Source organism: Myodes glareolus, chromosome 17 (genome assembly GCF_982192425.1).
Source record: "Myodes glareolus chromosome 17, mMyoGla1.1, whole genome shotgun sequence".
In the NCBI taxonomy this organism is placed as follows: domain Eukaryota; kingdom Metazoa; phylum Chordata; class Mammalia; order Rodentia; family Cricetidae; genus Myodes; species Myodes glareolus.
Window position 1 is genome coordinate 56,916,543 of NC_142042.1, and position 13,439 is coordinate 56,929,981.

The 13,439-nt window shown below is 44.0% G+C and overlaps 1 protein-coding gene across 1 annotated transcript in view; it reads left to right on the top strand.

Annotated features, from left to right (window-relative positions):
* The first annotated feature begins 5,289 nt into the window (after positions 1 to 5,289).
* Man1a2 (mannosidase alpha class 1A member 2) overlaps positions 5,290 to 13,439 on the top strand; it is a 127,608-nt gene continuing 119,458 nt past the window's right edge. The window contains exon 1 of the mRNA XM_048442188.3: positions 5,290 to 5,591. Coding sequence (XP_048298145.2) covers positions 5,290 to 5,591 — 302 coding nt within the window. The remainder of the gene's footprint in view (positions 5,592 to 13,439) is intronic.

Sequence of the window (13,439 nt, forward strand, 5' to 3'; positions counted from 1 at the left end):
TCAACAAAATATATTCTCAAGCTGGCTGCCCAGAGGAGACTTGAAGTAACTTTAACATAAGGATTTATAAAGACCGCTTAACCTCCTTTGGCATCAGAGTCCTCTTTATAAATATGGATATGAACATCCCATTTTGAAGGTGTCCGTGGAAGTGCTGAATTCAACAGTTCTCTATTGTCACTTCTGTGCAGCCCATTCAACTTACGTCTTCTTTTCCTGGCTGCCTAAGGAGACAGCTGTTCTCCTTCGTCCACCCTCCTGTCCCCGTGCAAGCCTGTTTGGTTCCAGAGAGAATGGATTCCTTTCGGCTCCTGACGCCTTATACTTCTGAAGTGAATGAAGTTTCACATACTCGGGGCAGCCCCGGTGCCTCCACGTTAAGGCATGCTAGGTATTGCTCAATACTTGGCCGCAAGCCACAGAAGCTAATTCCAAGAGAAAAATAAACGACTGTGCTTGTGAAAGTATGTCAGTAGCTTCCTGTCACCATAACACACGTTTGAGTTAGTCAAGCTAGCGAGAGAAAAGGTTTATTACGGATCATGTTTGAGGCCCTGGTTCACGGTCCCACAAACCCATTGCCTTTAGTCCTCTGGCAAGGTGCCGGATGACAATGGCAAGGGACACGAGGTGAAATGAAATTGCTCTCCTCATAGCCAGGGAGCAACATAGAAAAAGAGCAAGAGCCAAGTCTTCCAGTGTCTTTAAGGGCGCACCTGGAACCATCAGGTCTCTCACTAGGCTCACATCTCAGCCTTTCATGCCTGCCTTTCTTATATGCATGCTGAGGATCTCTGAAACCATGGAGCCACGTTTCAGATCGCAAGCTTTATAAACAATAACTTACTTGATCCATACAAACAAGAGCTTTACAAACAAGGATTTACTTGACCTTAAACAGTTCTAATAATAGGCAAGGCTTATTATGGTTTTATAAATAAGCAAGTTCAGTAAAGGCGGAGGTTGGACTGAATTATATGTATTTTAGCTGCTGGCTCGGTACTCTGTCTGCAATCCACGGTTCCACGTATTTGTCTGAGTAGCTCCATTTTATCAACAGATCCAAAGAGAAAAATCGTTTACCTGAAACTGCACAATATTGCCCGTGAAAGCAAGGCGATCACCTAGGTCTTTTGACTACGGAACGATGATGCAGATATGCACTGGCCGTTGTGAGTCCACTTACCTGCTGTGCGGTCAACAGCGTCACCTCACCGCCTTAACTTTCTCAGCTCAAGGACATGGGGGGACCGGAGCAAGGCAAACGATTGGAAGAGGGCTGTGCGGTTCTGCATGTTCTGCATGCTAGGCTGAAACCGACCCCTGCTGGCTAAACTGGAGGCTCAGTTTAGGTGATACTTGACCCATGCCTCCCACCTTTCCTCACTGAGGTGCCCTGAGATCTCCTAAGAAGCTGACCCTTTACTCCAAGAGCTTCCCCCCTCCCACTGTCACTACCCACCTATTCTCCCACACAACTGCAGGCTCACTGAAGATTCCTATTGCTGTGACTGTAGGACTTGGTAGATTCGTCACACAGTAGGCCCTCAACGTATTCATCTTTTATAAGCAAATAAACTATCCAATCCTTAGGCCCAGAGAGTTGGCCTAGGCTTGTTTGGGGTTGCTGACTCTCATGCAGCTAGTCTGAAAATTTCAGAGCTTTAAACTACACATTATCCAGGATCTTCAAGGAGAATGCTTTTTAGCTGCAAAGAGGAGTGGAGGAGCAAGGCTGGAGCCTAGTGATTTCCCCATGCGTCGAGTGTGAGCACCCGGTGATTTCTCATCTGGCATTCTTTCTTGGACAAGTTGGAAGCCAGTTAAAACAAGGAAGAGTCGGGCTAAGTAAACCAAACCCCATCTTTATGCACTACTCCCCACCTAGATGATGATACTCGGAAGCTTGGACCAAGGTCAAAATTGTTATTTTAACAATGGAAGAGTCAACATAAGGTTAAACAAACACAAGGAACTTCAATATTGCAATACATGAATGGATTCCAGGAATGGTTCTTATCAGTCTGAAATCTGTAGGGATAAATTTATTTTGTTAAAATTTAATTTAAATTCTAATCTCCTAAAATACAAATTAACTTATATGGATTTGTAAAAGGGAAATTACCATTTTATCTGGCACTTAGGGACCTTGTCTACACCTGTGATCAAAGCCTGACTATGCTTTGAAAATGAAATATTCTCTTTAGGCGTCTGGAATGAAATTCCTCTTTGTTGCGCGCGCACACACCCACACACCCACACACACCGGTTCACATTCTCTGCCCTCTGCAGACTGCCCTCAGATGGACCAGTCTGTGTTCACCTTGATATGAATGACTCCATCTCCTGAAATCTGACCTTAACTTTCTCAAGTACCAGTCTTTATAAATTTTTAATTTAATTAATTATAAATGTAATACAAACAGAACACATGGGGAAAATTATACATAACACCAATGTCTTAAGAGCTATAATCTTGTCTGAATGTTCCCTTTTACTGTATTTCTATGCATATTCTTACACACTTGCAATCACAATGAATATGTTTGCAACATGCCTTTTTATAAAGAACTACTGATTCTTAGAACTCTGTCTTCCTGTGAGAGAAGATGGAAGGGAAGATGGAGGGGGAGAAGCCAGAGGGTGAGTTGGGGAGGTAGAGGTGGGATGAGAGGGGAAGGAGGGGAGGAAGAGAGAACTGCTAATGGCTCGAAGGCTGTGTGGGAAGCATAACAAAATAGTTCACTGTATTTGAATATCTGCAAAATTTTGTAAAATTAACACTCTTATCTCATGGGAGGAAAAATAAGCAAGGGCAAGAAAGAGGGCTAGGCATGTACAAGACTCCTCACCAGCTGTAAGCCTGGAATTGCCAAAGTTCCATTTGTAGAGTAGGGTATGGCAGATTCCCGATGGTTGCTGTTTCCTGTGGCTAACAGTTTGGTGTCAAGCTAGGTAATATTTACTTTTCAAGATTTAGACAACTTGCTCTTTCTTTCAGAGGTTGGTATTTATTTCCCTTGACCCTCTCATGGAAAAGAACGACCTCAAGAGTAGGAAAGCAGTGTTCTTTTTCTGCTGGCTCTCAGGGCCTCAACATTAGAAAACGACGAAACTGACACATTGTATAAATACACATCCGGAAGGCAGGAATTTCTCATATCCATCCCAAGGGTCCCACACCAACCTCACTTTGGACCCAGCACCCTGAGCGATGGTCCCTAACATTTTTATGTCTTGTGCTTTTTTTTTTTTTTAATTTTGTAAAGCAAAGACTTCTTTTGCTCTGTGGTAGGAAGTTAGGTATGCAGAGCCTTCTCTGGAATTTTCTACTGAAATGCAGTTCTGAATCCTGCCAAGGAGCATGTAGTTTTCTTTGCTTGGTTTTTCGGGCTGACTTCCCACCCCTGTCATTTATAGGTCTCCTCACCAATTACCAGCCACCAGTGAGGATGTGCACAGGAACAAAAAGCAAATATTGAAAGAAAAAATAAGTTGGAATCAAATGAGATGCAAGAATACACATGCATTGCTAAGAAACCCATTATACTTAGTCACAACCTGGTTCTCTTCTATCTTGTAGATATCGGAATCGACTCAGATTGTTTTTAAGCCTCAACTTCAACAATATTGTCTTTTGGGGTTTTAACACCTGCTCATTCATCTCTGTTACCTTTTGGGGGAGGGTGGAGATGACTACAGAGTGAGTCCTAGGGACTGAACCATGAGGACTCTCCTGACCTACACAGGTAGCTGGTTCCTTATGAAGGGACCCAGTTGAAAGGGCAAGGCTGCCATTTTAACAGGGAACCGGCACGTGGCTGGTGCCACCTCCTTCATCCAGCCTCGCGTGCCCAAGAACGCGTGGAAGTTTGGGACTCTGCAGTTGAACCCCGGGCCCCGAGTCTGTGTTATCCAGGCAGGCGCCAGCCTTGGCCTCCGGAATCCATCAGTTCCGGGATCCCCGGATTCCAGCGCCGCGTTTTAGACCCGGGCGCTCGGTCCCCCTCGCCTGGCCGCCGGGGTTTCCGGGGGCTCGGGGCTCCCGTCGGCGACGGCAGCGGCGGCGGCGGCGGCGGCAGCCAGGCCCGAGCGGCCCGGCGGGCGGGGGAGGGGCGCGGCGGCCGGGAGCGTGCGCGCGCACCTCACACTCCGCCGCCCGGGGACGCCCACTCGCGAGTCGGGGCGGCAGGCCGGCCCGCGCCCCCCGCAGCCGCTCGGCTCCGCTCGACCCAACCGGTGTCGGCCCCGCAGCCGCTCGGCGCTCGTCGGGCCTCCGGAGGCCAGGGACCAGCCCCGGGCCGTGGTGCCGCGCCGTCGCCGGCCAGAGCGTGCGAGCCACCGGAGGCCGGGCCCAGCCGGAGCCGCCCTGCGCCCGCCCGAGGCGCGGCTGCTCGCCCCCGCCCGCTCGCCCGCCTCTCCCCGGCGGTGCGAGGAATGAGCCGGCGCCGGCCCCGGGTTGTCGGGCCGAGGGCCGAGGGCCGGCTACCTCGCACGCCGCTGAGGCGCGGGGACTCGGCTCCCGCGGCTGGGCTCGGCCGGGAAGCGGGCGGCGGGGCTCGCTGAGGAGGAGGAGGAGGGAGGGAGGAGGAGGAGCCGGGCGGGGGCGGCCGCTCGGCAGAGGAGGAAGTTCCGCTCCTGACAGAGCGCGCGGCGGCGCGGGCGCTGAGGTGTTCGGGACGCCGCTGTCCTCGCGGCCCCGGCTGAGCCTCTCGCCGCTGCTCCCCCCGGCGCCGCTGCTCGGAAACCGCGGAGAGATTGAGGAGCGGCGGAGCGGAGGCTCCGGACGCGATCGAGTGGACAGACCTGCTGCAAGTCAGCGTGTCGCCGGGCGCCCGCTGGGACGGACGGCCGCCTCCGAGCGTCGAGCCGGGGCGCGGGCATGGCAGAACCCACCTTGCAGCTTCTCTGCAGTGTGGCTCGCCCGATCCACTCCCGGGAATGAAGAGGAGACTCGCGATCACCCGGTGAGGCACTGAGAGCCAGATGGCGAGAGGATCTTACCGGACAGAAACCAGCGATCACTTGGGAGGTCACCCGGGCTTCTGGATGTAATCGGAGAGCGTGAAAGAGGTGGCCTCGTAAAAAAAAAAAAAAAAAGAAAAAAAAGAGAAAAAAAAAAGAAAAAAAAAGAAAGAAAAAAAAAAGAAAAAAAAGCACAACAATCCTTTGAGAGGAAGGGGAATTGAGTTTATCCGTTTTTGCCAAGGTTTTGATAAACGGTTCGATGTCTTGTACGTTTGATATAAGATGAGAACTTTCTAAAGTATTCCGTCCACGAGCCTAAGGATGACTACCCCAACGCTGCTGCCCCTGTCTGGTCGTAGGATACCGCCTCTGAACCTGGGGCCGCCCTCCTTCCCACACCACAGGGCTACCTTGAGACTCTCCGAGAAGTTTATCCTTCTCCTTATTCTTAGTGCCTTCATCACCCTGTGTTTTGGGGCATTCTTCTTCCTTCCAGACTCTTCAAAACACAAACGCTTTGATCTGGGCTTGGAAGATGTGTTAATTCCTCACGTAGATGCGGGCAAAGGGGCTAAAAACCCCGGAGCCTTCCTGATCCATGGACCCGACGAACACAGACACAGGTTCGTTTGTTTCTCAAATTCTGCTACTTTCAAATGTTAGGCTCTCTCTTTGGGTAGAGTAAGGGACAGTTCACTGTCGGTCCCCCCTTCCCCCGCCCCAGTAAAATGTCAGTGTTAAACGTTGCTGGCTCAGGGCTAGCATGGAGCCGAGCCTGGAAGGGCAGCTAGAGCGACTTAGTTTTCAGACTCGGCTGCTGTGCACAGCTGGGAGAGGAGATCTGGGCAGTCAGCGTGCGCACATTGGGAACGTGTTGCGTTTGGTCTCTCTGTCACCCTGTGAAGTCACTGACTCTTGCTTGACAGCTGCCAGACTTTGCTCACCCAACACGTCCCAATCCCTGGCTTGTGCTCTGATCTTTTTGTTTTAATGTAAGACATAGGGCGTTTGTGTCTCCGACTACTGTAATTGGGCCAGTTAACCCGAACTGAGCTCTTGGGGGTATACGCAAGACGAAGTGGAAGCTCTGCTTGCAGCCTTCAAGTCATTACTGATTTTTTTTTTTAAACCTAAAAGGAGACTTTGGAGGCAATTCATTTTTCCAAATGTTCCTCTTCTCTCATAAGCTAATGCTTGAATAGGTGAGGAAGAATTATGTATTTCAAGTGAGACCACCGGAATGATTGAACCCCTGCAGAGAACTGGTAGTGATTTTAACTTCAGCGTGAGGATTTTGAAAGGCCGAGGTTCAAATGTGAGACTAAGTTAAATAATTGGCACAGTACAGTGTTGTGATAAGGGCTGTCTCCGTTTGGCAGCGTAGTTAATAATTGCTTGCTTGGTGGGTCACTGACTCTTGGTTTTACCTTACGGAGTACTTCTAATATAGTTTCATACAATTTTTCTATAATTTGGGATTTTTTTTTGTTATTTCAACTCAAGTACGTTTAGATATTTTTTTATTTTTAATTTTCCCCTTTGCTTTTGTAACTGAGAAAACTCTTATTTGGGAAATAACTGCTGAAAAAAATAAAACGTTTTTTTCTGTACAGACTTATTTCCCATGGTATATATATATATATATATATATATATATATATTATATATAAGATATGACTAGCATTTGAGAAAAAACATGTATTTAAGGCTGGTATCAGAGCTCTTAGACGGCAGTGATACATTAATATCAGTTAGCTATTATGGTCAACTGTCATGTACTAATAAGTGGCTTCCTTTATATTTGGTATGAGTAAAACAGTTAATTTTTAGTTTAATGAATTTCTATTTAGAGTAGAAAAATTCTCAATTGGTTGGAGTCAAAATACAGGTTTGAATGAAAATGCAGATATGTGCATTTTACCGCACAATTTTAAAAGGTCTATTTAAGCTTTGTAAATAACAATCCTTAAACTTTATAGCTCATGAATATATGTATGTTTATTGTTATTATTGAGAACACCTGGTTCCTGAGTTTGGTGTGAGAAACAGTTCTGATAGCTGGGGGTGCTTAGTGAGCCACATCCTCAGTTTGGGATGGGAAAAGTCATGGCAGCAAATGATACATGTGTGTTGGGTTTGCTTGGCTACTGAGTTGAATGATTAGAATTCATGTAGCAAGAGTTCAAGTAGTGAAGGACATCTATATTGTTTCTATCTCCACAGCGTTAACAGTTGGTATGTCTCTTCACTTTGTTACTGCTTCCTCTCATCTGAAAACAGTCTATTAAGGATAATTTTACTTTGTGCAAGCGAATATATTTAAAATTAAGTGTGCTTTTAAAATGACAGTGAATTGATGTGCAAATATGAACTTGATTAAGAATTAAGAATTCAGAAAGATAGTATTTTTATAGAATTATTTGTAACCGAGATCATACTTATTTTGTGTGATTGTAATATCATAGAAAGTGAAAATTAAGGTTGTGTGTGTATGTATGTGTGTGTGTATGTATGTATATATATATATATATATATATATATGTATGTATGGGAAGTTGTAGGCTCTTTGGATGGGTATCTTTAAGGAGAACTCAGGAAGGGCTGTTGAATGTCTTTTAGGAACCCTTGGCAGAACACGCAGTTCAGTGTTGGATTTTGCCCTTTCTCACACAGGCTACAGCCATGGTCTCAGTGTGGGACTTAGAGGAGAAGGGACAGTTGAGGAACAGGTAGTTGGAGGCAGATCTAGGCCATATTTCCTGTTATGGTGCTTAAGAACTGCTTGGTTAGTGTTTCTTTATGAACGCATTAGTTAGTAGTCTATTAGGGGTTTACGTTTAGTAGTTAGTCACTTTACAATTTTTCAGTGACTAAAATGTGTGATTTTTTTTTTTTAGCTAATTTTTAACCAGCTCAAATGGGTTTCCTCTGTATGAAAGTGACATCTACTTTACAAGTTGTACGGAATAAGATAATACCTGTGGAGTCTTGAATATAGTTCACAGCATTCAGCCAATTACCAATAAATCTTAGGTTATTACCATTTGTTATAATTGGAATATTATAATTCTGACTCTGCTTTAAGCATTTTATGTTTCTGAAAAGCTAGGTACAGTTTGATAAATATTTTAAGAGTACACAGAATGTTACTATCAAAAGGAGCACTTTTCAACTACATTAGTTTATGACTGAATTGTTAGTTAGCAATAAATACTGTTTAGACTGCCAATCAGAATTAGTAGACCTTCCCTAGGTAGTTTTGTTTTGGGAGCTAGAAAGTTGTTCTCAGAGCAATCAGGATTGATAGGAGTGACTGCCTAGCATTTGGAGTGCAGGTGGAGAGCTGTGAGAATAGGAAGGTTCCGGGGAGGGAGGAGGGACTCTGATGAAGCTGTGAAGTAAAAGAAAGCTAGATGAAGTGTAGGATGGGAGGAAGGGAGGCTGCACCGAGCATCCTAGTGGAAACGGCGTGGCATCCTCAAGGATGCAAGAAATGTTCCAATGACTGATGTAGCAGACAGTGTAGTTGTGTGGCAGGTGAGGAGAAGAGATGGCGGTGTGGCTTACAGTTCCTGGCTATCCCTAGTTACAGAAGCCGAGTTAGTTATTAGCATGCACAAAGTGGGAGCTTCATGTGAAAGGCTGGTTTTCTGACTTTTCCTATGAGAATCTGAGGCTTGAGCAACACTCCAGTGTGTGTTTTCAGTTGAGATCTGGCTCCCTCTGGCTCCCTCTTGACAGGCTTGTGCTCTCCGTTTTATGTCACCTACTTAAGGTGTCAAATAAGTAATATAATAAATCAATACTTAGCCGGCTGGTAGTTAAGTGTGCGTCTCTAGGTTGGATTCAAGAGTCTGTTCTAAGTATTTTGATCTTCTGAGTAGCCTATGGGAAGTCACTGAATCAAAGGAACACCATTTTGAATTTAAAAACAAAACCAACTACTTTAGTATAGGAGGACAGCCAAGGTTTGAGGGTCTAGGAACAGAGTATTGACTTAGGCCATAGTAGTGATATTAGGGAAGAAGAGAAATTAGTGGAGAAATGAAATTGAGTTAAGTTTTTGATGCCCATGGTTGGCTGAATATTGTGGCTAAGTAAGGTAGGAGGGGGGTCTAGGGTAGGAGGAGGAGTCCAGGGTAGGAGGAGGGGTTCAGGGTAGGAGGAGGGAGCCAAGGGAGGAAGAGGGAGTCCAGGGTAGGAGGAGGGAGTCAAGGGAGGAGGAGGGAATCCAGGGTAATTTCTGAGTTTCTGGTTTCATGGTCTTGAATTAGTACAAAAGTTTTTTTTCTATTATTTACTTTTTTAAAAAATTTATTTTTAAATTGTTGTTGCCTTTATTTATATAATTATATTATGTGAAAATAATATATTTGCTTGAGGATACCTTAGTATGTTCCCTTTTGTTAAGTAATTTATAAATTTCTGATAAGCTTTTTATATGTTTATTAAGCGTGTTTATAAAAATGTGTATAAAGTCTTTCAGAGTGCCAGTCAACTGTCAAGGTGATAAAAACACAAACAATATGTTGGGGAATATTTTAAAGTGTGTTGCTTTTGTTTATGCTGCATTTGTTTAACTCTGTGAAGCTGTGATTTTTTTTTGCCTGTCTAAAATGCCTGATGGTCTAATAAAGAACTGAACAGCCAATAGCGAGGCAGGAGCAAGGATAGGTGGGGCTGGCAGGGAGAGAGGATAAGTAGAAGAAAAAACAAAAAAAGAACAAGGGGAGAAAGACTTCGGGGCGGGCCAGCCATGGAGTAAGAGTGAGAGTAAGCTATACAGAAGTAAGAAAAGGAAAAGCCCAGAGGCAGAGGTAGTCAGGATGATGTAGGGAAAACTGGTCAGAAACAAGCCAAACTAAGGCCCGGCGATTATAAGAATAAGACTCCATGTGCCATTTATTTGGGAGCTGAATGGTTGGCCCCTCAAAAGAGCCCCAAAGGGTAAAACAACAACACACAGTAACAATACCAGTAGTTTAAGATTACATTTGTGATTTTAAATCGCCATAAATAGGAATTTTTTACAGTGTGCATTAATGTTATTATAACATGTACTGATTTATGTAAAGTGTTATCTTTCTAGTTTGTGTATGTTAAGGCAGTTTCAATTCACTTATCAGTCTCTCATTTTGAAACTGACATTTACTTATGTAAATGATAAACAAATGAGCTTGAGCCACATTGAATATATATTTGCAAGTTATCCTTTAGTCAGGATCATGCTAGTTTGAATTAAATACTTGAGAGTCATGTGTGTTTATTTCTGGTAGTTTTCTTAAAGGGGAAAAATGTAGGTTTTAGAGTAGAAGTGAAATTGTGTTTTTTATTTGGTGGCTATATGACTGTCCTAGATGTAATCATTTTGAACCTGTAGTGGCCATTGCTAGTTAGTTACATCAGACAAAATGTATAATTTAGCTGGATGTAGTGATGACTTAATAAGGTGTTCTGGAAGCAGAGGCAGATGAATCTATGTTGAGTTCAAGGCTAGCCTGATCTACTTAATGAGGTTCAGACTACCCAGGGCTATATAGTGGGATGTTGTCTCAAAAACAAAACACAAACCCAAACAAAAATAAAACCCCACAAAAAGTGCTGCAATAAGAGATTCTTGAATTCTCTCCTTTTTTAGATTTCTTTTTAATTAATGTGAGTTTCTTTCTCTGTGTGTATGCCATGTTTGTGCAGGTACATACAGAGGCCAGACAGAGACGTTAGATCCCCAGTAGCTGGCGTTTTATAGGCCGTTGTGAGCTGTTGGGTGTGAGTCCTGGCGTTTGAACCTGTGTGCTCTTAACCACCGAACCATCTCTCCCGTCCTTTGGAGTCTATATTCACATCATGTTTGCTGTTTTTTGCTTATGATTCATTATTGCTTTTTAGTGTATGTATTGGTTATTTTTATAGTCACTGTGACTAAATGCTCCACAAGAAGTAACTTAAAGGCAGAAGGGTTTATTTTGCCTCACAGTTGAGGAACACAGCTCATTGCATGAAGGTGGGAGCAGCTTGGTGTGGAGTGTTGAGGAAGCAGAGAGAGGCTTTCTGGTATGTGTCTGGCTTTCTCCTTTTTCTCTTTTTATTTAGACCTTGATCTAGTCCATGGGATGGTACTTTAGCTGCGTATTTTTTTCTCAGTTACATGTTTCTGGAACATTCTGGAAATGTTCTGGAACACCCTGGACAGACATATCTGGAAGTGTGTCTTGTATGGAGTTGAGGAAGCCCAGAGTGAGCGAAACCCTTAGTAAGTGTTTATTGTTGAAATGGACACAGTCTTGCCAAGGACTCTAAGACCCAAGTGAAATTGGCAAACCTTTTCCCCATATGGGTCAGGCTCAGAAAGTTTGAGTGTTAACTGGTAAGCGATCAGGGTGTATAAAAGTTAGCAACTGTAGCTTTCTCTCCATGTTTAAATCTGGAGATTGTTTGCCTCTAGAGGCCTCCTGCCGAAACTAGCCAATTCCTCCTCTTATACTGTACATGAGCTTACTGAGGGTTTGGATTGCAGAGATGGTGGAGGTCATTCCATCAGAATGTGTTCACTCCCACCTGACCCCAGCTGTTGTGAACATGTGTCTTGTGTAAGTCCTTTCTTCATTTCCTTACTGCTCTAGTCAGGACCCAAGCCATCCAGGAAGTGGCAGTGCCTTATTAGTGACCTAGGTTTTTTTCAACTGAGTTGACAGTTGAAATTAAGCATCACAAGTCTACCTGCTTGTCAGTGTGCCCAAACACATTACTCTAGTCTTTATTCTACCTCCATGCCCTGTAGGTTTATGGCAGATTCATAATGCAAAATACATTCATTCCAACTTCAGAAGTCTTCAGAGTCTTAACAGTTTCAACACGATTCAACATCTAAGGTCTCTTTTGAGACTCAAGATAATCTCTTAACCATGAGTCTCTCCAATAAAATCTAAAACAAAACAAAGCAAGTTATATATTTTCATTTACAATGGCACAGAATAAACATCCCTACTCTCTAGTGATATTTTGTTTGGAATTTAACAAATAAAACTTTCCTGAAGATCAGAGTGCTGAGGTAAGTCATTTCTTCGCCATAGAGGTCAGACAGTGGTGGCACAGACCTTTAATCCCAACATTTGGGAGACAGGGAGACAGAGGCAGAGGGATCTCTGTGAGTTCAAGGCCACCCTGGTCTACCCTGTTTTATTTATTTATTTATTTATTTATTTATTTATTCATTCATTCATTCATTCATTCAGGTTTATTCAGTCTCTATCCTGGAGGGAGATGGTGGTTCACACCTTTAATCCCAGCACCAGGGAGGTGGAGACAGGAAGTGATATGGCTGGGTGGAGAGTGGAATATAAGGCAGAAGGAGACAGGAACTCAGATGCAGTGGAGACAGGATCTGCTCTTCAGTCTGAGGATGCGGTAGAGGTAAAAGGTCTCTAGTGGGTGGCTGCACTGCTTTTCTGATCTCTCAGCTTTCACCTCCTGATATCTGATTCTGGTTTTTTATTTAAGACCAATTAGAATTTGTGCTACACCACTCCTAAAGTTAGTAATGAGAGTATAGCAAAGAAAGATAGGGCCAAAGCAAGACTGAAATCAGATAGGACATATGCCAAATCTTGTAGCCATTTGTCTGCTATCCAGTGTTCTTGGCGGTTCTTTAGGAGCTCCAACAGCCTTGGGTAATCATTCCCTCCCAGTTCTGTTGTCTACAATACAGCACTCCTAAGGTCTGCTTAGACTGGCCCCATTCCTTCCCTGCAGCATTTTTGGTTCTAGCATCTCCAACTTTCTGTGGTCTCTATTGCAACTTAGATTTCACCTTTATAACTTTATCCCCCTTACAGGGAATCTGACATTGTAGTTCCTGTCTTCCGTGGTTTTCTGGAACCTTGATACAATCCTCCATCACTCTGTAATTCTGTGAAACTAACACTTTACGTATAACTCAGCCAAGTTTTGCTACCAGCTCACAATGTAGTCTGGTGCCCTATTCTACATGACCTCCATGTGCATTGCAGTTGAGAAGACACTTCCCTAGGCAGTTGTTTTCCAGCAAGAAACTCCTTCAGCAACATTCTGAGTGCAGTCTCTTTTCATCTTCAAACTAAGTCGTCAATGGATGTGGCCTTGTCCTAAAAGGGTGTACATATGCCATGATACATGTGTGGAGCTCAGAGAACAAATTAGTTTTTTATACCATGTTGGTTCCAGAAATTGAACTCAGGTTATAAGGCTTGGCAGCAAGTGTTTTTGCCCAGTGACCCATCTCTTTGGCCCCAAAGGAATCATTTTTGTTTTCCTGGAACAAAATGAATGATTTCTTTTCAATTGTCTTAATCTCTCGACCCCCCCCAAAAGAAAAATGTTTTTTAAATTATTTAATTATATGTGTACATGTTTGTGCACATAAGTGCAAGTACCCAAGGAAGCCAGAAGAAGGTATTGGGTCCCTCGGGTTTGGAGTTACAGACAGCTGCAAG